At 33.4% G+C, this 23,646-nt stretch overlaps 2 protein-coding genes across 2 annotated transcripts; one reads left to right on the top strand and one right to left on the bottom strand.

Annotated features, from left to right (window-relative positions):
• The first annotated feature begins 2,028 nt into the window (after positions 1-2,028).
• On the top strand, positions 2,029-3,379 carry LOC110724790 (nucleolar protein 58-like). Its single transcript, XM_021904255.1, has one exon. It carries the CDS (start codon positions 2,447-2,449, stop codon positions 3,176-3,178), a length of 732 nt encoding a protein of 243 aa, XP_021759947.1. The 5' UTR covers positions 2,029-2,446; the 3' UTR covers positions 3,179-3,379.
• Positions 3,380-18,109: 14,730 nt separating this feature from the next.
• Positions 18,110-23,614, bottom strand: LOC110724789 (abscisic acid 8'-hydroxylase 3-like). The gene is made up of 10 exons (XM_021904254.1): positions 23,291-23,614; positions 22,829-23,150; positions 20,112-20,261; positions 19,750-19,957; positions 19,548-19,627; positions 19,313-19,399; positions 19,086-19,164; positions 18,895-19,001; positions 18,638-18,756; positions 18,110-18,477 (listed from the first exon to the last, which is right to left on the bottom strand). The coding sequence occupies exons 1-10, from the start codon at positions 23,515-23,517 to the stop codon at positions 18,357-18,359; spliced, it is 1,500 nt and encodes a 499-aa protein (XP_021759946.1). The 5' UTR covers positions 23,518-23,614; the 3' UTR covers positions 18,110-18,356.
• Positions 23,615-23,646: the final 32 nt, after the last annotated feature.

Genomic DNA, 23,646 nt, shown 5'->3' with positions numbered 1-23,646 from the left:
TTCGGTCTATAAGAACAGACCCTTATTATGTGGAGCTCAAAATAATAAATTTGATATATATAAACTTATAATTCCGGGCTCATATGATCAAAGTATTGATAGCAACGCACTTGTAAGAAAAGGATTTGAAGCACTAGCAAGTAGCAACCATGCCCCCATATAGGCTTTAATTAGCCTGCCGGCTAATAACGTAAGCCTAGGGATTAATTTAACTTATTTCTAACTAATACTAGCTCCTGTCTTCTTCTTCTTATTCTTCCCTTTTCCCCTCTTTTCTTGGCAATTTCTCTTATGTTGGTACAAAGAAGAGTAGTGAGACGGCGTAAATTAGTACTTCCTCCGTTTTTTTATAATTTGGCCCGCTTTGACTTTTACACTGTTCATCACCCCTTCTTTGACCGTCATTTGTGAATAATATGTAAGGAAAAATATATTCATGTATGATCTCTTTGGGTTCGTCTCAATAAGTACTATCATAATATATAACTTTTATAATTTTTACTTATGGAAAATTAAAGTTATTGATCGTTAAAGTTTTGCATTGGCAAACGTGTTAAAAGAAACAGGTCAAATAAAAAAGAACATAGGAAGTATATAATTAACTTTTCTTTAAATATTAATTATGTTAGAATAATATGGGTAAAAATGTTCGTTTATATATCATTTCTTACATGTTACTGTATGGTGTTCATTTGCTTCATTAGCTTAACCTCTAATCCCTTATTTTCATGTATAAATTATACAAATTAGTATTTTCTTGATTGCTTAATTAGCTTGTCAAAAGATTGCCTAATACTTTTCTGATTGTCAATACTTTTTTAATTGACAATTAGAAAAGTATTAGTTAATTATTATGTACTCATAGTAATTACTACCTCTTAAATTATATGAGACAAGTTATATGACTTTATACAAGAATCAATCTACAAACAAGGAAATTTACTTGAAATGATATTGCTACATCAAGTAATTTGTCGACCTTATAAAACCTTTGCTAAGGTTGTTGAAATGTCTAATGAATGTAATGCTAGGAATCTTTGTCGTTTATCAAAATTATGGGAAGTAAATAAAAATAGGGAGATTCCAAACAAACAATTATTCTCCTCTCTACTTCGTCTTTTTGTATTGACTAAAACTTTGACAATACGCAATAGTCCCCCCAACCCCAATATATGATCGAGTTTTTATCTTCTTTGTTTTAATTTGCCCTACAAAAAACTATCTATCATAATTACCGACTTTTTAGAGTTAATTACGCAATATTATTATATTTCTAATATGTTCAACAATTGTTCATGGAAACACAGTAAGCTCACGAGCAATTTTACTTTGACGTGAATGACAACTATCGTTGATTAAAGTTCTAGGAAAGTACTTTACATCTAGATACAAATTTCTTCTACATCAATATATACTTTTGTATGACTAATTTTACATTGAAACAAATTTGTCACCAATGACAGCCAAAAACCCTAAATAGTACAGACTACTAAGGGTTTGTTCACATTTACTAAACTGAATTGAATTGATTGGAGCTGAACTGAACTGAACTGAACTGATTGGAGCTGAACTGAACTAAACTGAATTGAGCTGAACTGAACTGAATTGAGCTGAAACGAATATTTTATGAGAGAGGGAAATTAAGAGCTGAACTGAACTGAACTGAACTGATTGGAGCTGAACTGAACCGAACTGAATTGAAATTAAGTAAATGTGAACAGGCCCTAAGTATTTCGTAGTGAGTAATAATGGAAATGGAATGACCATTTATGTAAAATCTTGTTATTCATAATTAATGTACTTCCATGAATAAAACAGCCTTATATCCAAATTTTGTGGGTTTGCTTTAGTAAGGTCACCAATTTAAAAAAATCAATTAACATGCTTCATTAAACAAAAATAAAATTTGTTACTCACTAATTAGTAACTTCACAAAATTTCATCAATTACATTTATTCATTATCACATAAAGTACAATTATACTTTAAAAAATCGTGTATGTATTGTATTACTTGTTCCGTGTAGATTTTAATAGTCGTAGTAGTAGTAAACTAGTAATAATACGTACTATCATTTATTATTATAAGGTTTTCATAAAAAAAAAATTGTTAACATTATAACGTGTGGAAGCATCCATTTTAACATCCCTCCATTATAGGGCATCTAATATGAAATTCTAACAATACAAACTACATTTACTTTTTTTTTTTAAAAAAAAAAAGTAGTAATCATGGACCTAAAATGCCATGGATAGCCCTATAAAAAACCCTCAAATTCCCCCCATTCCCCACAACTCCATTCTTCAACACTACCACTCTCTTTCTCTCTCCTTTTCTTCCCCAATTCACCATTTTCTCTCTCCTCAAACTCCACTTTTCTTCAGACCAAAACCGTTTCACAGTTATTCTAATCCATTTTCTCTCTCCTCAAAACAATTTCAAATTCAATGGAGTCATCTTCATCTTCCTTTCATGAATTCGACACCATTAAAATGGAGAAAGAGAAAGCGATGCGACGATATAGAACTTTCAAGAAGATCGCTAACATTGTTCGAACTGTTGAAGTTATCATCGCGATTATGTTCGTCTCATTTTCTCTCTCCTTCACTTCTTCCTATCTTCCTGCCGTTTTAGAATTTTCCGGCGCTTTTTTCCGCCGGATTTTCTCTCTCCTCCTTTGTCCTCACTTTGTATTTCTCATCGGAAACGTCATTATCATCACTCTCTTCGCTAAGTCTTCCTCCGAGAAGAAAACCTCCGATCAAACCGAAGAAGAATTATCCGAAGCAAAAATTGAGTCCGTTAATGTCGAAATCGGAATCTCCGGCGAAAGAAATGAGTCTGATAATGTCGACGGCGGAATCTCCGGCGTGACGGAGAAGATCGTTAGCGAAGTTCCGGCGGTGGTTTCGGCGGCGGAGGAGAGAGAATCGGAGGAGAAAGTGTATCGAAGGACGAAATCGACTTCGGAAATGGTTGTTGTAAAGGAGGAGAAGAAAGAACTCCGGCGATCAGAAACGGAAGTTCGCCGGAAAATCGAGGAATCGCCGGTGATTCATCGGAGGTTTGAAGAGGATGAATTGAGTAACGAAGAATTCAACAGGAAAGTTGAAGCGTTTATTCAGAAACAGCAGAAGTTTTTACGAGAAGAGAAATTGGCGGTTGTTTTGAGTAATTAAGCATAATTACGGTAATTATGAGTAATTAAATAATGATTAATAGTGATAAATTGATGATTATGTTAATTACTCTCTGAGAAAGATTAGAGAAAACAGAGGAAAAACAGAGTATGATAGGAAGTGTTATGTTTTTTGACACTTTACTATCAGAAATTGTAGTGCGTGATTTTTATTTTGGATGAATGTACAGTTTTAGTTGAAGAGTAGTAGTACAAATCTGAGACATACTTCTACTATTAGTGTTAATGTAACTACGACTACTATAATAATATTAATAATAATTACTGTTATTAGCAAACTTGTTGTTGAAGTTATGTTGTTATGAACTTTAATGGTGTTTTACAGTACAAATTTCGAATTATCCAACTTTTTCTGTCGGATTATGTTTTTTTTTAAATGTTCTGGCTCCGTAATTTTAATTAAAATAACTACTCCGTATATAACAATCTGATAATTGATGCGTAAATTGTTAATAATTTACCATTTTAAACTATGATCATGTGAACTCGGAAAAAGGTTATTTATACGGAATATATTATATATTATCTGGAAAAAAAAAAAAAAAAATTAACGTGAATCTTACATTTTTACCATACCTTATAGCTCAAGTAATTAGTAAATAATTATTTACTGTCAAACATTTTCAAAACAAAAAGATTATTCTAGGGAGATTTTGTTAAGTTCATTTAGTAAATATAATAATCTTACAATTTAGATCTTAAGTTTAAGCACAAATAAAGCCTTTTTTCACACCTTTAAGATATCCTGTATCACTGTATGTGTAATGTGATCTGGTAATGGCAAAGTTTTGCATTTGTTTGTGCAAAACAAAACTGTAATGGTAAATTGGCAGTGCAACAATGAATGAAAAAAAAAATAATAAAATAAATAAATAAATAATGTTTTTGAGCACAATCCCAGACTACTCAAAAAGGTTAAAAGCCTTTATGAATTATGATAGATTATAACATAAATGAGTATGAGCCTAGGTTAATGAATAAAATGTTGGAATATATCATCACCTTACTTATTTGAGGTTTCACTCTTACGGTCTTACCTATTCACATTTACTGAACCGAGCTTAATAAATTTAAATTGATTAGAGCAGAACTGAACTGAACTGAATATTTTTTATTAGAGTACATAGGTTCCGCTTCCACCACACTTTAGTTGCCTGACTCGAGCTTGAATTAGTTAGCTAGAGGCGCCAAGTATTGGTTCAACTCAATTAGCTAGGATAAAAATAAAATACACTTGTAAAACAATATTAAAAATGAAGGAATCCAGCATTAGAATGGACAAAATAGACATCAATAAGATGCGTTGCCACTTGAGTTTATGGATAAACTTTGGAACATATTCTTGTACTTAAAAGCATAGATCAATAAGTTAATCTAAAAATTACGGAATTATTACCTCCACAAATTATGTTTCCTATAGATTCTTCTGATGTTTTAAGGAAACTTATTAATTCGTCCAACATTTGAGATATTATTTTACTACTTCGTAGTTGTTAACTTGTTATGCATTAAAAAAAAAAAAAAAAAAAAAAAAACTTGTTATGCTTGCCAAGTAAACCAATAAATTGTTGGGCTTTTGGATAGAAGGCATAATTCTTTGGATACCTAATCCACAAAGCCCAAAGGCATATATTTGATGATGCAATTTCTTCTTCATCTTTTCCTATAGAATTAGAATGAAGCTTTCTATTCTTTACGTATGCACTTGTAAAGTCTTACAATACTCGTAAGTCGTAATATATGAACAAGAGATTAAATTACTAACATGCATGTATGAATTGAAATCGAATATTATTTTGGGGACCAAATAAAATTCTACAAAGTATTATTTTTTTAGTAGCCCAAGTAAATGATTCAATTCTTTTTTTTTTTTTTTTTGGAAAAATTTAAACAATTGTATCATCATTCATACTGTTGTGCGACAGCGGAAGCAAAGGTCGAAAACAAACAAGAAAACAATAAAGAAATTCAATGCAAACAATAAGAACAACACCAAGAATTTACGTGGTTCACTATCGATGTGATAGCTACGTCCACGGGCACCGAGATCGAATGATTTCACTATAAACTGCAAAGATTACAAAGATGATTCTTGTATTTCTCAAGAACGGCTCTCACTCTCTCTCTCTTAACCCTTATACTAATATTAGGGAGGTTTTATATTAATCCCTAAAATAAAAGATACTTGGGCAAAAAGATAACATAAAAGATAACTTTAAATCGTAAAATCCGCGTCTCCGCATTTTTCCTTCTCCGCCCGGTCAGACCGGGCAAGGTCTGCCCGATCGGGCGCGAGAAGAAAACTCCATACGAATGCTTCAACGTATCCAACCCCCACCGCCCGGTCAGACCGGGCAAGGTCTGCCCGATCGGGCGAAGGCTCGCCCGGTCGGGCGAAGGCTCGCCCGGTCGGGCGAAGGCTCGCCCGGTCGGGCGCGAGAGCAGCTTCTTCAACGAATTTGCCAGGCACTTCTTCTTCTTCCGCCCGGTCAGACCGGGCAATGTCCGCCCGATCGGGCGGACAAAGCTACGAAGTACGAGTCACCTAATATACTTATCAACAATCTCCACCTTGACGAGAACTCGTAGTCAGCAAACGACCCCATCAAGACATAGTGAAAAAACATCTCAAGCCAAACCCGATGCAGGACTCATGCATAAGCCATACATCCCGATAAGTCTTCAACCAAGACCCATCACATACTCGTCTCCAAGTATAACAACTCATAATGCTCCACCTGCATCACAAGCCCCGGGCAAGCTCCACCTTAATGCCAACACACCTACACCAGGAGCTCCCCAACTTCGCCCCTCAGGGCCTACTACATCACGTAGTAATCAATATTTAGCAAGTCTAAGCAATGTTTAAACTTGCTAAACGGAACAGGCTTAGTGAAGAAATCAGCCGGGTTGTCAGCAGTCCCAATCTTCTTCACCTTAATCCTCTTGTCAGTACGTAAGAAATGATACCTGACATCAATGTGCTTCGTCCGATCATGGTGTACTTGATCTTTAGCTAAGCAAATCGCACTTAGACTATCACAATACACTGTAGCAAAATCCTGTGCAATACCCAGTTCACCTACTAGGCCTTTGAGCCAAATAGACTCCTTAGCTGCAGAAGTTAGAGCCATATACTCAGCTTCAGTAGTTGACAACGTAACTGATGACTGCAATGTAGACTTCCAACTAACCACAGAACCACCCAAAGTGAACACATAACCAGTCACAGACCTCCTGGTATCCACATCAGCTGCATAATCAGAATCACTGTACCCAGTGACCAAGCATTCCTTACCATTCCCGTACACAAGACCAATATCAGCTGTCCCTCTCAGGTAGCGAAAAATCCTTTTCACCCCTTGCCAGTGTTCCCTCCCAGGTCGAGCCATAAACCTGCTTACAACACTAACGGCATGCGCAATATCCGGCCTAGTACAGACCATAGCATACATCAAACAACCAACCGCATTTGCATATGGAACTCTAGACATATAAGACAACTCCTCCTCTGATTGAGGTGACATAGACAAAGACAACTTACAACTAACAGTAGTTGGCGTACTTATAGGCTTCGATTTTTCCATCCCAAAACGAGACAAAATCTTTTCAATGTAGCTTTTCTGAGTCAAGAAAAGCTTACCTCTAGCCCGATCCCTGTAGATCTCCATACCCAAAATCTTCCTAGCTGCACCCAAGTCTTTCATGTCAAACTCCGAGTTAAGCATCTCCTTTAATCTAGCAATATCAGATTTATTCTTTGTGGCAACCAACATGTCATCAACATATAACAAAAGATAAATCATGGAACCATTATCCAGCTTACTATGATACACACAGCAATCATATGAATTCCTGTCAAAACCTTGTGAAACCATAAAAGAATCAAACCTTTTGTACCACTGTCGGGGGGATTGCTTAAGTCCATACAATGACTTTAGCAATCTGCAGGCATAGTGTTCCTTTCCAGGAACTTCGAATCCTTCGGGCTGCTTCATCAGAATCTCCTCCTCCAAATCGCCATGAAGGAAAGCCGTTTTAACATCCAACTGCTCCAGCTCAAGATCAAAATGTGCTACAATTGACAATAACACACGGATAGAAGTATGTCGAACCACAGGTGAGAATATCTCAACAAAATCAACCCCTTCTACCTGACTGAACCCCTTAGCAACTAGCCTAGCCTTAAAACGTATTTGCTCAGTTTCCGACAACCCTTCTTTCTTCTTGTAAATCCATTTACAACCCACAAGCTTCCTCCCTTCCGGTACCTTTACCAGTTCCCACACTCTGTTCTTGTAAAGAGACTGCATCTCTTCACCCATTGCGGCAAGCCATTGCGCAGACTCACTACAACTAATTGCTTGTTTATATGTGGCAGGTTCAAATGACTCTACATCATCAGCTACACTCAATGCATAACCTGTCATCGCATCAACACAGCAATTTCTTCCCTCCATCTCTTCAATCAATCTAACAGGCTTCTTGATAACTCGTTTAGGCATCTCAAGAATGGTGTCAGGTTGACTAGATGACCCCTGATTAGATTGCTCCACCTCATCCCCAGAGTTAGAATGAGTAGGAGTAATCTCAGGTTCAGGAGTACCCGGCACTGGAACATCAGCATCATCATCAATATATTGTACCCGAGGTAAATCAGCAATGGTAGACTGATGTACCTCAAGTACCCCATCTGTCTGTAATAAATTGTCTCCTTCCCTTCTCAAATCTGAAATCTCTGCATTTTTAATTGAATACATGGTGTTTTCATCGAAAGTAACATCCCTACTAAGAATGACCCGACCCTCCGAAGGTGAAAAAATTCTAAACCCCTTCACACCATCCCCGTACCCAACAAAACACCCCTTCTTGGCTCGTGGATCCAGCTTACCCTCAATAACATGATAATAAGCAACACAACCAAAAATCTTCAAATTCGAAAAATTAGGCAACTTACCACTCCAGATCTCAAACGGAATTTTGGAATCAATTCCAGAATGAGGACCCCTATTAATGACATAACAAGCTGTTAACACAGCTTCACTCCAGTACCTCCTCCCAAGCCCTGCATTAGAGAGCATGCATCGAACTCTCTCTAGCAGTGTCTGATTAACCCGTTCTGCTACACCGTTCTGCTGTGGTGTCTTCCTGACAGTATGATGCCGACCTATACCCTCATCTGCACAGAACTGATTAAACTCGTCTTTGCAAAACTCTAGCCCATTGTCCGTTCGTAGCTTCTTGATCTTCCTTCCTTGTCGATTTTCCACCAAAGCTTTCCATTGCTTGAAAACTTTGAAGGCCTCATCCTTTGACTTAAGCAACCTAAGCCATGTGTATCGGGACTTGTCATCAACAAATGACACAAAATAGTGGTAACCTCCCATACCTTCAACTCTAGATGGACCCCAGCAATCTGAATGGATGTAATCGAGCACTGCATCAGTAATGTGAGCACCCTTGCTGAACTTTGACCTGTGTTTCTTACCAAACACACAATGCTCACAAAATTCAAGGTTGGCAACCTTGACCCCGGATAGAAGACCCCTCTTGGACAATAGCTGCATCCCCTTCTCCCCCATATGACCAAGCCTCATGTGCCAAATCTTAGTCATCTCCTGGTGAGATACAGATGCGCAAACCGCAGAACTAGGCAGTGTAACACCCTCAAAAACATAGAGGGTGTTCCTTTTGATACCCTTAAGTACCAACTCAGAACCTCTGAAAATACACAACTCCCCATCTGAAAACACACCATTGTACCCCAATTCATCCAGGGTACCCAATGAAATCAGATTCTTTCCTAAAGCAGGAACATGCCGTACATTAGTCAAAGTTAACCTCCGCCCATCAACAGTCCTCAACCTCATGGAACCAATACCTGTGACCTTACATGGAGCATTGTTACCGACTATAACCATACCCCCATTGCGAGGTTCATATGTATCAAACCAATCTCGACGTGGACACATATGGAACGAACACCCCGAATCTAGAACCCAGTTATCAGATAAATCATCAGACCTAGCAGAACTGACTAATGCTAAATCTTCCTCTGAATTATAGCTCTCATTCGGTTTCTCTTCAACTACAGCAGCCTGGGACTTGTTTTTCCTCACCGGACAATTATTCCTAAAGTGACCCGGTTCTTTACAGTAATAACATGTTTTAGTAGTAGTTTTACTAGATCCATCCTTGCCGTTTCCAGCACCCGACCCAGCATTGTTCCCCTTGTTAAACCCCTTATTCTTTTTAGACTTTCCGGACTTAACAAATAACCCACTACCATTATCCCCATTATCACTCGTAGCTTTCATTCTGAGTTCCCTAGTATGAAGTGCTGCCTTCACTTCTTCTAAGGTTATAGAATCCTTACCAACAACAAAAGACTCTACAAAATTCTCAAAGCTAGACGGTAGAGATACAAGTAAAATCAACGCAGCATCCTCATCATCAATTTTAACATCTAAATTACGTAAATCAAGCAAAATAGAGTTAAGTTTTTCTAGATGTTCCCGTAAGGAAGTACCTGACTGCATCCGGAGGCTAAACAACCGCTGTTTCAGTAATAATTTGTTGGTCAACGACTTAGTCATATACAATGACTCCAGCTTCAGCCACAATCCAGCCGCCGTTTCCTGATCAGCCACCTCCGTGATGATTTGATCATCAAGACTAAGTAATATGGTAGAGTGTGCCTTCTCTTCCATAACTTCTAACTGCGAGTCAGTCGGTCCGTCTCCTGACTCCGAAGTAGTACTCTTTGGAGCCAACGGACGCCATATCTGCTGTTGTTTTAACAGAGCCTTCATCTTAATTTGCCATAGCCCGAAACTATTTTTCCCGGTAAACTTCTCAATTCTTATTGTTGAATCTCCTGCCATTGTTATCTTCAAGAAACTCTCCAAGGATTGAACCTGAGCTCTTGATACCAATTGTTGTGCGACAGCGGAAGCAAAGGTCGAAAACAAACAAGAAAACAATAAAGAAATTCAATGCAAACAATAAGAACAACACCAAGAATTTACGTGGTTCACTATCGATGTGATAGCTACGTCCACGGGCACCGAGATCGAATGATTTCACTATAAACTGCAAAGATTACAAAGATGATTCTTGTATTTCTCAAGAACGGCTCTCACTCTCTCTCTCTTAACCCTTATACTAATATTAGGGAGGTTTTATATTAATCCCTAAAATAAAAGATACTTGGGCAAAAAGATAACATAAAAGATAACTTTAAATCGTAAAATCCGCGTCTCCGCATTTTTCCTTCTCCGCCCGGTCAGACCGGGCAAGGTCTGCCCGATCGGGCGCGAGAAGAAAACTCCATACGAATGCTTCAACGTATCCAACCCCCACCGCCCGGTCAGACCGGGCAAGGTCTGCCCGATCGGGCGAAGGCTCGCCCGGTCGGGCGAAGGCTCGCCCGGTCGGGCGCGAGAGCAGCTTCTTCAACGAATTTGCCAGGCACCTCTTCTTCTTCCGCCCGGTCAGACCGGGCAATGTCCGCCCGATCGGGCGGACAAAGCTACGAAGTACGAGTCACCTAATATACTTATCAACACATACGTATTTCAAAATTGAACTCCTATGAGAAAAGAGAAGTCGAGCAATCAATGAAAATAGAAATTTAGTTTTTTTTCTTTGTTTATATTCTTTAGCATAATCCATAGTTTTTTTTTTTTTTTTGGTGCAATAGCATAATCCATAGTACTACAATCTAAAACTAACTAATTGACAAATGTCTAACACTCTTAAGTTTACCTTAAGATCAATAACCAACGGTAATTAGTGGTAATCAAGTATACATTGGTGCTATATAGCTGAATATATTGACAATTATCTAACCCCCTTCAAAATTAATTAAAGATATAGTATTACACTACTACTAGTCCCGAACGAGGGGCTAAGTATTGTTGATTATTCTTATAAACAGTGAGGAGAAATCCAAATGCTTTAAAATTTGTCTTTAAAGTTTGAAAATTGTTCCTCAGTAGGGAGTAGGGACAATATTGTTCACATATGGATTACTGTTTTTTTTAGTTGTACTACCTTCGTTTTATATTATTTGTAATGATTAGACATTTTTACTCTTTATTTTATGTCAAATCGTTGTAAATAATATGAAACGAAGGTAGTATTATTATTTCATTAATTTGTTTTGTCATTTGTTTAGGTCTTTGTTTCTGTACTCCATTTCAGAAAGCATAAAAAAATTAAGAAAAATAAAAATAGAGGAAGTGATATTTAGGTAGGAGAGTTCAACAGCCAACAGACAGTTCCTTTGATGTGGGGTTGGTTGAAACGAATGTGAAGGGATAGATTCTCTTCTATCTTTTTTATTTGTGTACTTTATTATTTATACTACTAGTGCTTCTTGTTAGAGGTTGTTAGTTTTTTTTGAAGAACCTTTCTTCTTGTGTTTTTATCCATTTATTATCTTTACTTTTTGTTCATGATTTAGCATCTTTCTTTTATTTTTGTGCAAGTACGAAACATTATTAAGATTTTTAATTTGAAAAAGGCTAGTTAATTAAAGTGTTGAACATAAAAAATTCATATTAGAGGTGAAATATAATTGTTCAAATTGTAGTGGAGTTTGACCAATATATTTCAAATCTTATTTAAAAGGCGGGTTATTTATTGTTCTTATATATCTCAACTTAGACATGTTTCTATCAAGTCTCATGAAAAGTTTCACTTATCAGATTTTCCTCGAATTCTTGGGCATATTATACTAAGCTACCAAAGGGTATGGCATCTTACAACAAAACATAACAAGTGCATATGTCCATTGATTTTGATAGATTGGTAGTTGGATTCTTATAGAATTGGGAATTACTCGTAGGAATTTAGTACTTATATTGATAATTCTAGAAGGGTATGCAAACTTTCCAAAACAAAAAAGAGAAAAAAAAAATACAAAAGAAAAAAACACACATCAATAATTCAATATTCGTTACAAGCTAGCTAGTGAAACACATAGCTTATTCTTATTATATAATTAAGGGTCTGTTCACATTTACTGAACTGATTGGAGCTGAACTGAACTGAATTGAAATGATTGAAACTGATCGAGCTGAAATTAATACTTTATGAGAAAGAGAAATTAGGAGCTAAACTGAATTGAACTGATTGGAACTGAATTGAACTGATTGGAGCTGAACTAAACTTAATATATTGAATAGAAATTAAGTAAATGCATGTGAACATGTCCTTAGTAATTTCACTTTGACTTTCAGAATATGTACTCACTTTCTTTACTTGTATCAAGTAAATTGTTAGATCTATATTGCAGATGACAATTATTATGTAGTATTATAAATCAAACTTGCACATTGACAATATTTGAATATTAGAATGAAGCATACACAATTTTTGGTTTTTAAGGAAGCATACACAAATTAGATATTGATGATAATGGTTCCTTATCAACTTTGTTTATTTAAGACAGGGTTTTGTGTGGTTGTTTATTTAGCTAGAAACGGAAGGAATAATAGCTAATTAAATTAAATGTATTTCGTATTTGATAATTATACTACCTTCTCAAAATCAATGGCTCCCTAGCCTCTTATCAACTTTGTTCCATGTTTTGTATGATTGTCACTTTCATAAAACATGCTTATATTCTGTTTTAGGCACTAAACTTAGTTTTCTTGGCAGCATTTGGGCATTAACTAAAGTTCGTATATATATCTAAGCAAAGATTGCAACAAACATACACGTAATAATGTAATATTCATGCACAAAAGAACCATATTATATAACCTAATTTATATTCTCGAGTAGTCTTTTGTTCATTTTTTATTTATATTTTTTCAGTCAACTACTTACTTAATTAGCGCAATTAGAGTCCTTTTTGCAGTCTAAAAACTGCTAAATTTATCTTAATCACAAAGATAAGTTTGACCCCACTTTGTCTTTTAGATTATTCTTTTAATTTCTTTTTTATTTTCATTTAATGCACACCAATAAATAGACCTTTTTTTTCTTCAATATATACTTTTTTAAAATATAATTTAATTAAAATAGAAGTAATTCTTTAAAATTAGTGGATGATTAAACATAGTAAAATAAAAAGAAGGGAAACAACTTTTTTTTTTCCTGACTAGACGTATAGATTCTTCCTCTTGTTTTTTGCCCCTAAATGCTTGATATTAAGGGCCTGTTCATATTTACTTATTTTCAGTTCAGTTCAGTTCAGCTCCAATCAGTTCAGTTCAGTTCAACTTCAATCAGTTCAGTTCAGTTCAGTTCAGCTCTTAATTTCCCTCTCTCATAAAATATTCATTTCAGCTTAGTTCAGTTCAGTTCAGTTCCAATAAGTTCAGTTCAGTTCAGCTCAGTTCAGTAAATATGAACAGGCCCTAAATTAATTTTAATAAGAATACTAAACCTAATTTATTAGTGCTGTAGCTTTAATTTATTCTTTTGAAAAGAATTGAGAAACTCAACCCTATAGTTTATGATCTGGTGGACTGGTGCCTGGTGGTGTCAACTTCTGATTTTATTTTATTTTTGAAAATTATTGTCAAAAGATATTTGTCAAATTGTGAGTTGAGTCCTAATACTTCTTTCCTTTCACCATAAAATCTTACTAATCTTAGACCTCGTTTAGTTGACATTGCAATTTGTCAACCAAACAAGTACTTAGTAGAGTAGAGTAAAGAGTGACAAACTATAGTATGAAATAATTTTTAAATTTATTTAAGATTTAACATTGTTGGATATTTGAAGGACTAGCTAAAGCTGAAAATTAAGTTTGGATAAGATTTAGTTTATCAAGATTCAATTCATGCAAGTTTAATGCAAGAAATTTACAACAATGAATTGCATTACTACTCTATATATATTACACAGTTTTAACTTTTATTGCATGACTCAACCCCATTATAAATCAGTTTTGTTAAATTATTTATCACATAAAACTAATTGATAGTATAATCGTGTATGATCTTAAGAATCCAAAGCTAAGGCATAAAATGATTCACCACCTTATATATCCCGGCCTATGTAATGACCTTTGATTGCCACATCCAAGCTAGATTCTGCCTCACATTAAATATATTGAGAAGCTAAGACCTAACAACAAACGATCCAAATAGGCGCTACTTTCAAATAATAATTATTTTGTGTTCCATTAATTACTACTTGTTTTTTGTTACAACCAACTATTAATGTATTAGTTTTGATATTTGATATGGAGTACTACAGTATTTCTATATCCAAGTTATATAGTCGACCATGATCAATCACCCTCTTAAAAAAAACCCTCAAAAATTAGATAGAAGGTGGTTTGTGATTTTTTGTACAACAATAGGCCAACAGTACAAAAATATTCATTAGCATAAAATTAAATCAAACTTAATTAAAGAACTGAACTATATACCCTGATGGTACAAGTAAGAGGACCATTTCTAAGATACCAAACATAAACAAACCAATTGGGTAAACTGTTTGTTCAAAGTACACATGTCAGACAATCAAACTATGAACTCGTGCACTTTACCAAAAAAAATTAGTAAACAAAAAATGTGGACCGTCCAATTGGAATCATAATGAACTTTAATACTTTATATTATATAGTTTAATAATTACAAGTATATTTGTAAAAATATGCATGTAGGGTGTAATGCTTATCCAAAGTTGTAATTTGCTACCAATATTTGTGGGTGTGGTGGTTGTTACACTACCCTTTTGAACAATCATATGATCCATAATTTTGATAATTAATCACAAAGAGAAAGAGTTGGCATTTTGGTTTGTTTTTAAATATTGTTTTAAACGATAAAAACAGGGGAAAAAGCAGAGTGAACCTTCCCTAGAGTCTATAAAAGGATATTTAAATTATTTATTTAATTAAATTAATTAATAGATCGTGCCCTTATTTTTTAGGTACTTGGCCCTTATATTTTAGGAAAGGAACTATCCAATTTACATTACAAGTGTCAAGAAATCTAGTATTTTAATTTGGTTGTTTGAATTTTATGTTCTTGTCTTTGTTTTTTACTTATTAGATTTTCCTATGGTACTTTTACTTTTCTTTAAGTGAATTTCTCTAATGATTGTTTATGTTTCCTCTAGAATGTGATTAGAGTGTTAAACTTTGTTCTACTCAGTTTATTTAAATATTTTTAAAAGTACAAACCATTATGGTATCGGATATATTGTACTTACGTGCTAAATCTAATAAGATCTTGCGTGTTAATCATTATTACGTAGTATTATTTTTACCTAGATCAATTATGTTTTGAAATAATATCAAACAATTGTCTGTATCAAATTGGATATGTTCAAATGGACAGGCCATGCACCATCATGTACGATACAACTCATTTCCAGCTTCAATCATTGGAAGGGGCAATGAAATCTACCTGTACGGCTGTACCATAATTTTTCAATTTACACTATGTAATGCTCAATACCTTTAGTTATTAGTGTTGGAACAACAAGTGTGTAGTGTGTGAATTTTGTGAAAAAACTCAAAGTCCCACATTGGTGGGAAATGAGAGTTTTACTCTCTTTATAATATAGAGAGTGGGCTAAAGGGGTGTGGTCCTTGGGCTACCCACATTTTGTGGAGAGGGAGGACCTATATGGTAAACCATTTATCACACACGCGTGCCGAGCCGGGCCGGGTCGGGTTTATTAAATAAACTTATTTTTTGGACAAGGCTAATTGCGTGATTAGTTCCTTGATTTTTGCTAAACGTTTTGCCACGCATTAATCTTCTGTAGCCGTTTTGAACGTTCAACTTATGACCGTTTTAATTGCGTGATTAGTGCCTAATTAAACAGCAGCAGTTACGTTGCAATTTTGCCTATAAAAGGCGTGTTGATTTCCTGTTTTTGATACACAAAAAAAATACAGAAAGCAATCTTCTTCTCCTCTCTATTTTTCCTCACAAAAACAAAACCCTCGAGCAGTTTCTTTTCTTTTTGGTGTTTAGTTGCCCGGTGGTTTTGTGCAGTTCCACCGGTATAATTACAATAGAGAAAGGCTGTTTTATCCTGGGGAACATCCGGTTTAGTACGAACTGCTTGCACATTTTCAGGGCAGTGCCGTGAATGTTCTAAAGAAAGCGACATAGTCCGCGACTCAGTCTAATTTTCGGTAACTTTGTTCTTACTGTTTTTGTTCCCGCAGTTCCGTTTATAACAATTAGTTATACTTCTTCTCTGGATAATAAATCATATTGCGATATATTTTTTAACAATACTAAATTCTTTATAAACTATTTCGTAATAAATGTGAGAGACGAGATTTATTATCCAGAGGTAGAATTGCTAATTTATGTTGTCAATGGACGAATTTTCACCTCGCTATAGGCTTTAGGCATGGTAGCCTTTATATTATACTTATGAAAAATCTACTAATAATGTCACTACTGAAAGTTAGATAGACTAGCTAAATTACAAACTTGATACTACTAATAAATTAATTTTGGCATAATTTACAATTGAGTTTGGTGAAAAAGGTCAAATATACAAGTCTTAAATTAGCTTATAGATATGTTGATTTTTTTGCATAATTACAACTTTTCCATAATATACAATTAAGAAAAAGCAAGAAACTAACACTTTTATTTAAGACCCTTTTATCCAAACACATTAGTTAGCTGTCATGCATAACATTCAAATTAGACAAAATTTAAACTTTATTTTAATAGTTACCTACAAATCTGCTTCCTGATTCCTAGCAAGTGAAGAAAAGATGTTGCTAATTGTTGTTATATTATGATATTAAATTCAGTTTAAGCCTAAAGTCTACTAATTATCCAACATTTAGAAGACCCTAATATACACAATTACAATGTAATGCATTAATTAATTAGTACATCGACCTACCTTTTTCTGTACATATTTAGCTACTACATTACTTGTATATGAGGAAATTTAGTAGCTGTGTAGTTGCTGGATAATGGACACCAAACTCAATCTTAAATCTGCTCTAACAATATTTTTTAATTAATCATGCTTCATAATTTTGATTATTCGTTTACACGTGTAACTTGTAAAGATAAGTTATGCCCTTGATGGAATGCATATTGCATAGGGTTGATATAATTAGTGAATAAAGTTGGCAATTTTTTCAACGTTTGTATAATATAAATCATATCTATTTTGTGTCAAATTCAAGTTTGTAATTTTAGATGATAAGATATATGGACTAAATCACTAAATTGATTTGGGATCGAGTTCATTTCGTGCTCGCATCATGTGCCCTAAAACTAAATAAGTATTGAGTTTGATATTGTCACTTTTGAAAAAAAAGATCGCAGTTGCTTTTGAATGCATTAGACTAAAGCCCTGTTTTGATTTATTGAACTGAACTGATTGGAGGTGAAGTGAATTGAACTGAACTCAATATTTTATGAGAGAAGGAAATTAAGAACTGAACTGATTGGAGTTGAAGTGAACTAAACTGAAAATAAGTTGAAGAGAACAGACTTTAATTAACATGTTAGTGCAACATAACTCTCAATGTCTGTAAACTTCATTTGTAAGTTGTAATTTGTAATTGGAGATTAATTGATAACTATTAAGCTACGAAGTACGGAGTAGTAAATAAAGGAACCTATTTACATATGCATCATAGTTTCATGCCAAAAAAACCATAAAAGTAACATAAAACAAATACTATGTACGAAGTATATACTTTCTATGTTCTTTTTTACTTGACCTGTTTCTTTTATCACGCTTGTCAATGCGAAACTTTAACAATCAATTACTTAAATTCTCTATAAGTAAAAATTATATATTATGATAGTACTTATTAAGACGAATCCAAAAAGATCTTACATGAATATATTTTTCATTACATATTATTCACAAAAGACAGTCAAAAGAGGGGTGATAAATAGTGTAAAAGTCAAAGCGGGTCAAATAATAAAGAACAGAGAAAGTATAAAGTTAGAAACTAATTTTTAGTTGAAGTAACAATGGCCCAACTTTACAAACTGTCTAGACCAGAGAGCAGGCCCATGTTCCACCAATTCTGGATCTTAACAGGGTAAGAGCCCATTCGAAACGTTGTTTCATTATCTTAACAATTTTCAAATGTGTACAATAGATTATTGTACATGTTAATAGTTCATACTGTAAAATTTTTAAATGTATACAAATACATTGTACAAGGGTGTTAATGTAATCTTTTATTTATCCTTAAATTTAGTTTTATTGTTAATTTGTGTAATTTGGATTGGACAACCGCTTTTTAACCTCGAAAATAGTGCCCAATTTTCCACACTCGAGTCTGGATCAGTCACCTCCCACCTAAGAATTGCATAAAAGATAAAACACGTTTAAAATGTATCATTAAGTCGATTCACTAATCAATTTGTTAGTAAAAAAATTAACGTTACACAAGTAAAATTTCCAATGGTTTAAAAAAAAAAAAAAAGTAAAATTTCCAATTCTTGCTAGGAGGACTTACTTGTAAGTGGTGATTAACCGGTAAATGAACACAAGCATCATTGTTCTGGCTAAATTCATGCTTAGACATGTTCTTCCTCCAGCGCCAAAAGCTAAGAAAGTGTATGGTTTTGGTTCATTCTGCGTAATAAAAATCACAAATGACTCAGTTGTTGTACGTATCAAGGCACGTACATACACCTTTTTCGGTGTTTGTAAAAACTGATTGAAAGCTGAGTATAAGAGAGTACACAAGTGAATGTTGAAAGGAAATCTTACATCAAACCTAGATGGAATGAATTTACAAGGATCTTTATGTAACGTAGGATCAAAGTGTATAGCTCTAGCATCGACGTTAACATTCCATCCTTTCTTGATTGTATATCCTGTATCAAGTAAGCTAATGTTGAGGGTAGTAAATTATAACGTGTGTATATATTATGTATGTGCTTAATTTAAGGCAGACTAACCTAAGATGTTGTAGTCGCGGAGTGCAACTCTTGGGAACCATGGTACAATGGATGCCATCCTCAAGCTTTCTTTTACTACCTGAATTATTATACAATTCATTAATTAATAAAAGTCCTTATCACAAATTTTTTTGTAGTCATATTTAAAACGAGACAATTTTTAAGGACATCTCAAAAAGAAATATCGGACTATTTTAAACAGCTAAGAAATGGGGGCAGAATAGTACTTTGGCAGTATATGTCATCTCATTTAGATCTTCTAATGTAAGGGAGGATTTGTTTGCAACTCTCTTATGTAAGCTGAGTATTTCATCCTGTTAAAATAAAGATATTTTAAATTATAACATAAATAAAAAATTATGGTTTGCTGTACATTTACAATATTACAAGGTAAATTTCATAGCTATTTAAGTTATTTAATTCAAGCATAATCCATCATACATATAGTAAGATTGTGTATACCTCTACCACTTTGAGTACTCCTTGATTTTCATCCAAGTATTTCACCATCCATGTCATCGCGCTTGCTGTGGTGTCCTGACCTACATTATTAATTATGTACACATCATTAGATGTATAATTTCTTACTAATCCATGATTTGCTTAAGATAATAAAGACAAGTATATAATTCCAATAAGATTATTTCACTTATTTTAGAATTACCTGCAATTATCATGGTTAAGATGTTATCTTTGATTTGTGCATCAGTTAAGCTTGGCTCTGAGTCAGAAGAGCATGGTTCGCGATTTTTTCCTAGAAGCAAGTATTGTAGAAAATCTTTATTATCATGACCATATGGAATTTGTGTTGAATGTCTTGCTCTTCTCTCTTGAATCATCTTCTCTAGCAAGTTCATAATTCTTTTCCTTGCCTACATTTGCAATTTATCTCAATTTCATACCGTGGACTAGGGGCTTGCCCTTGAATAGAGCCTAGCTACCGAGGGGAGCAAGGGCCTAGGAGAGGGTTTAAGGGCCGAGGACCGGGGTTAATAATAAGCTGCTACAAAGGTTAAGAAAGTTTACCTTAAGACCTTTGCTGAAAGTAGTCCAGGGTAAATTCAAAGGAAATGCAAGCATTCCATGACAAACACAAGCAACATCCTTTTGTAGCATAGATAGCTCACTTCCATCTTCTAAACTTAGTAGCATTTTACACATTGCCTTGAAGGTTATCTGCCAAATTCATAGACCAAGCCCATTAGTTTTCATTATTTGTTAATCTTAGACTAATGGCCCAATTATTTAACATCTGACTTTGGGTAGACCTGGCCCACTTAATAAGCCCAATGTTCAAAAAAGATTAAAATTTGAAAAATTTAAGCCCAAGTAGCAAGTAGTCTTTAATTGGTATACACTAGACCCTAGTGTAGGTACCACACCCTACACCCCCCCTCTAAACGATGTGTTTAACAATCTCCCTCATATACCCACTTTCTGCACTTGTACAGTAAAAATCAAACCACCATTTATCTTTTTTCACTTTCTCTATCCTCACCCATTTTCTGCATTTTCTCTCTCTACACCCAATTTCAGCCTTTTCTAATCCAAAATTTTCAACAAACTTTGCGACAAATTATCCAAAAAAGTTGTTCAACTACTACATACTTCAACAAATCAAGGTCGAAATTCAAAGGAGTAAGTGATTTTGTTCATATTTAATTCGAAAAAGAGTATAAACCCTAATTTTTATAATTTATTGTTGCAATTATGTTACAGGAACATTTACTATTTTTAGTTTTAAAACTAGTAATTTGAACAAGTACATTTTGAATTTTGAGTATGAAGTATTTCATTTTTTTATTGCAGTATGAAGGAAATAGCTTCGGAGAAGAACATAAAAAAAAATCTGGAGAAAAGTAAGCATTAATTAAATTAGTTCGTAGTGGTTTTTTTTTTTTAAAAAAAAATTTATAAATGTTCATTTTCATTTTGATAAATGTTCATTTATATATTAGTATACAATCATTCACATGTTAATAAATGATTAATACAAATATTTATTTATATATTACTACATAGTCATTGTAAAAATCTCCTATTGTAGATCAAGAACTTTTAAAAGATATTAAAACTTATGGTATAGATGTTAACATTTCTACAATTCCGAGGTAATATATGAACATATACTGAATTATAAATGTTCATTTGTATATTTGAATCTATTTGAGTTTATATTTGACTTTATATGCCAGCATAAAAAATGTTCATTTTTATGATACGTTATGCACATTTATGAAATGCATAAATATTCATTCATGTGAGTTGAGAAACTGACTTATGCATACTATGAAATCTTTTGATCATATATGAAATTCATAATGTTCATTTACATATATAGTAATGTAAATCAATGTAAGTATTATACTATAATCTTAGCAATTTTTATTGAAGAACTAATAAATTATATCCGTACATTCTTCAGTTTTGTTGCAGAGCGAAGGAAACCGTTTCAGAGAAGAGAAACAAAGATTATAGTTCGCAGTTATTTTTATTATTATTATTATTATTATTATTTTTATAAATGTTCATTTTCATTTGGTTAAATGTTCATTTATATGTTAGTATAACGTCATTCACATTTTAATAGATGATAAATGTTAATTTACGTATTGATAAATGTTCATTTTCAATATATATAAATGTTAATTTACGTATTGATAAATGTTCATTTTCGTTCTTATTCATGATCAACAAGTAAATGCATTAATTTTAAAATGAATATGTGCATATACTTAAAAGTTCATTTTTATACTACTAATTAAAGCACCCAATTATATCATGAATTAGTTATTTTAACAAATTTAATAAGGAATTTCAATAAGAGTGTGTGCTATGTTGTAGTTTTCATGGAAATGATTCTTACAATTACAATAAGGAGTGAGTGCTACCTTCAAAAAATTTCATTAACAAGTACAAAATTATAAATTTTATACATTTTTCATCTATAATAATGTTCCTTAATTAAATGTTCAATTATAAATAATTGTATGTTCATAACTACACCAAATGTAAATCACTTAGTATTGACAATTTTCAAGTAGTCTTGCATCATATTGGTTTAGTGCATAAAATACTTGACTAACTTCAGAGTTTCAATACTAAGTTACAAAGTGTTCTCATATTTTGTTCACCTTATTTTAATTTATTTAAGGTTTTATAAGTTTTGTGAAGGTGAGTTTGATGAAAAGAAGTTCTGATAAAGGTTATATATCCATAGTTCAAATTACAAGTAAAATAAATTTTAATAAGGTCTGATATGTTCAGATAAATGAAAATCAGCTGAATAAAACATATTTAAAGCACGTGTAGCCAAAATTCATTTTTTGAGTATGAGATTATACAAAAGAATAACTTTATGCATTAAATTGTGCACGAGCCAAATTTATACAACGAATATGATTATAACAAATTCGAATTCATCAACATATATTATATTCGAATCAAAATTATTATTGGTATACATTGTACATTTATCATAACTAAAATTCGAAAGCATATATGAAAGACTTGATTCAAAGTTTCATTTACGTCATGTCTAGGGCATACTCAAAAGCAATTTATGTATAAATATTCCATAAGTTTTCAAAGTTTATTCCATAAAAAGTAATATAGATAAATCTTGAAGTTAATAAAAAAATAGCTTCTTAAATTTGATTTCAAATAGGCCAAAGTGATTCTTATATTATATTCTAAGATATATAGATGTTGTACAAAAAGAATAGTCAATGATTTGATCATACCTTAAGTGCTTGATCAAGTATGATCACATTTCCTGTATTTTTCCAAGAGTTGAGAGAATCTACAACCAATTGATCAAATTGCTTGGTGAAATCAGCAATCGAATTTGAGTTAAACAAGTCAAGAAGATGTCTTCGAATTAGCTTGTGAGTTTGATGTGATGCACAAAGTAGGCTTTCTGACCCAATTACTTCTCCAATTGACCTAATATACTTCTTTGTAAATTTTCCCAAATCATTGCTTAATATTTCCTTGGCTGATTCTGTGCTTGCCACAAACACATGCGTCTCCCCAAATATGTGCGTTTTAAAACAATTACCATACCTACTCGAGGAAAAATAAAATTGAATATAAAATAATAAATACATTCACGATTTATAATCAGGCCAAATAGGTACGCGTGTGCATTTTTTAGATGACTATTTCCATTTAATAAAAAGTAATTGTAGAGTTTTGAAGTATACCTTAGATGGCGAGCTTCAACAAAGCTATAAAAACCTTGTTTGCTATAAATTGCTGCAATGAAGTGTAAGGTTTCTCCAATATAAGGGAGTAATCCTCTACTTCCAGGTGGAAAATTTATACTTAATTCTCCATTTTTACCATCATTATGATTAATTAACCACAACTTTTTCATCAAATAACCAATTAGCAATAAAATGAGAACAAATAGGTAGAATCCCAAATCCATAATTCTTCTAATAATAATTTGCTCTAATATGAAATAGTTATTTGATTATTTGGAAGTTATGCTTTGTTATTCTTGATCACTCATAGACATATATGCAATTAAATTTAAATTTAATATGATATTTGATTA

Source organism: Chenopodium quinoa, unplaced genomic scaffold, assembly GCF_001683475.1.
Source record: "Chenopodium quinoa cultivar QQ74 unplaced genomic scaffold, ASM168347v1, whole genome shotgun sequence".
Classification (NCBI taxonomy): Eukaryota; Viridiplantae; Streptophyta; class Magnoliopsida; order Caryophyllales; family Amaranthaceae; genus Chenopodium; species Chenopodium quinoa.
This window is presented reverse-complemented; position numbering and strand designations above follow the sequence as displayed.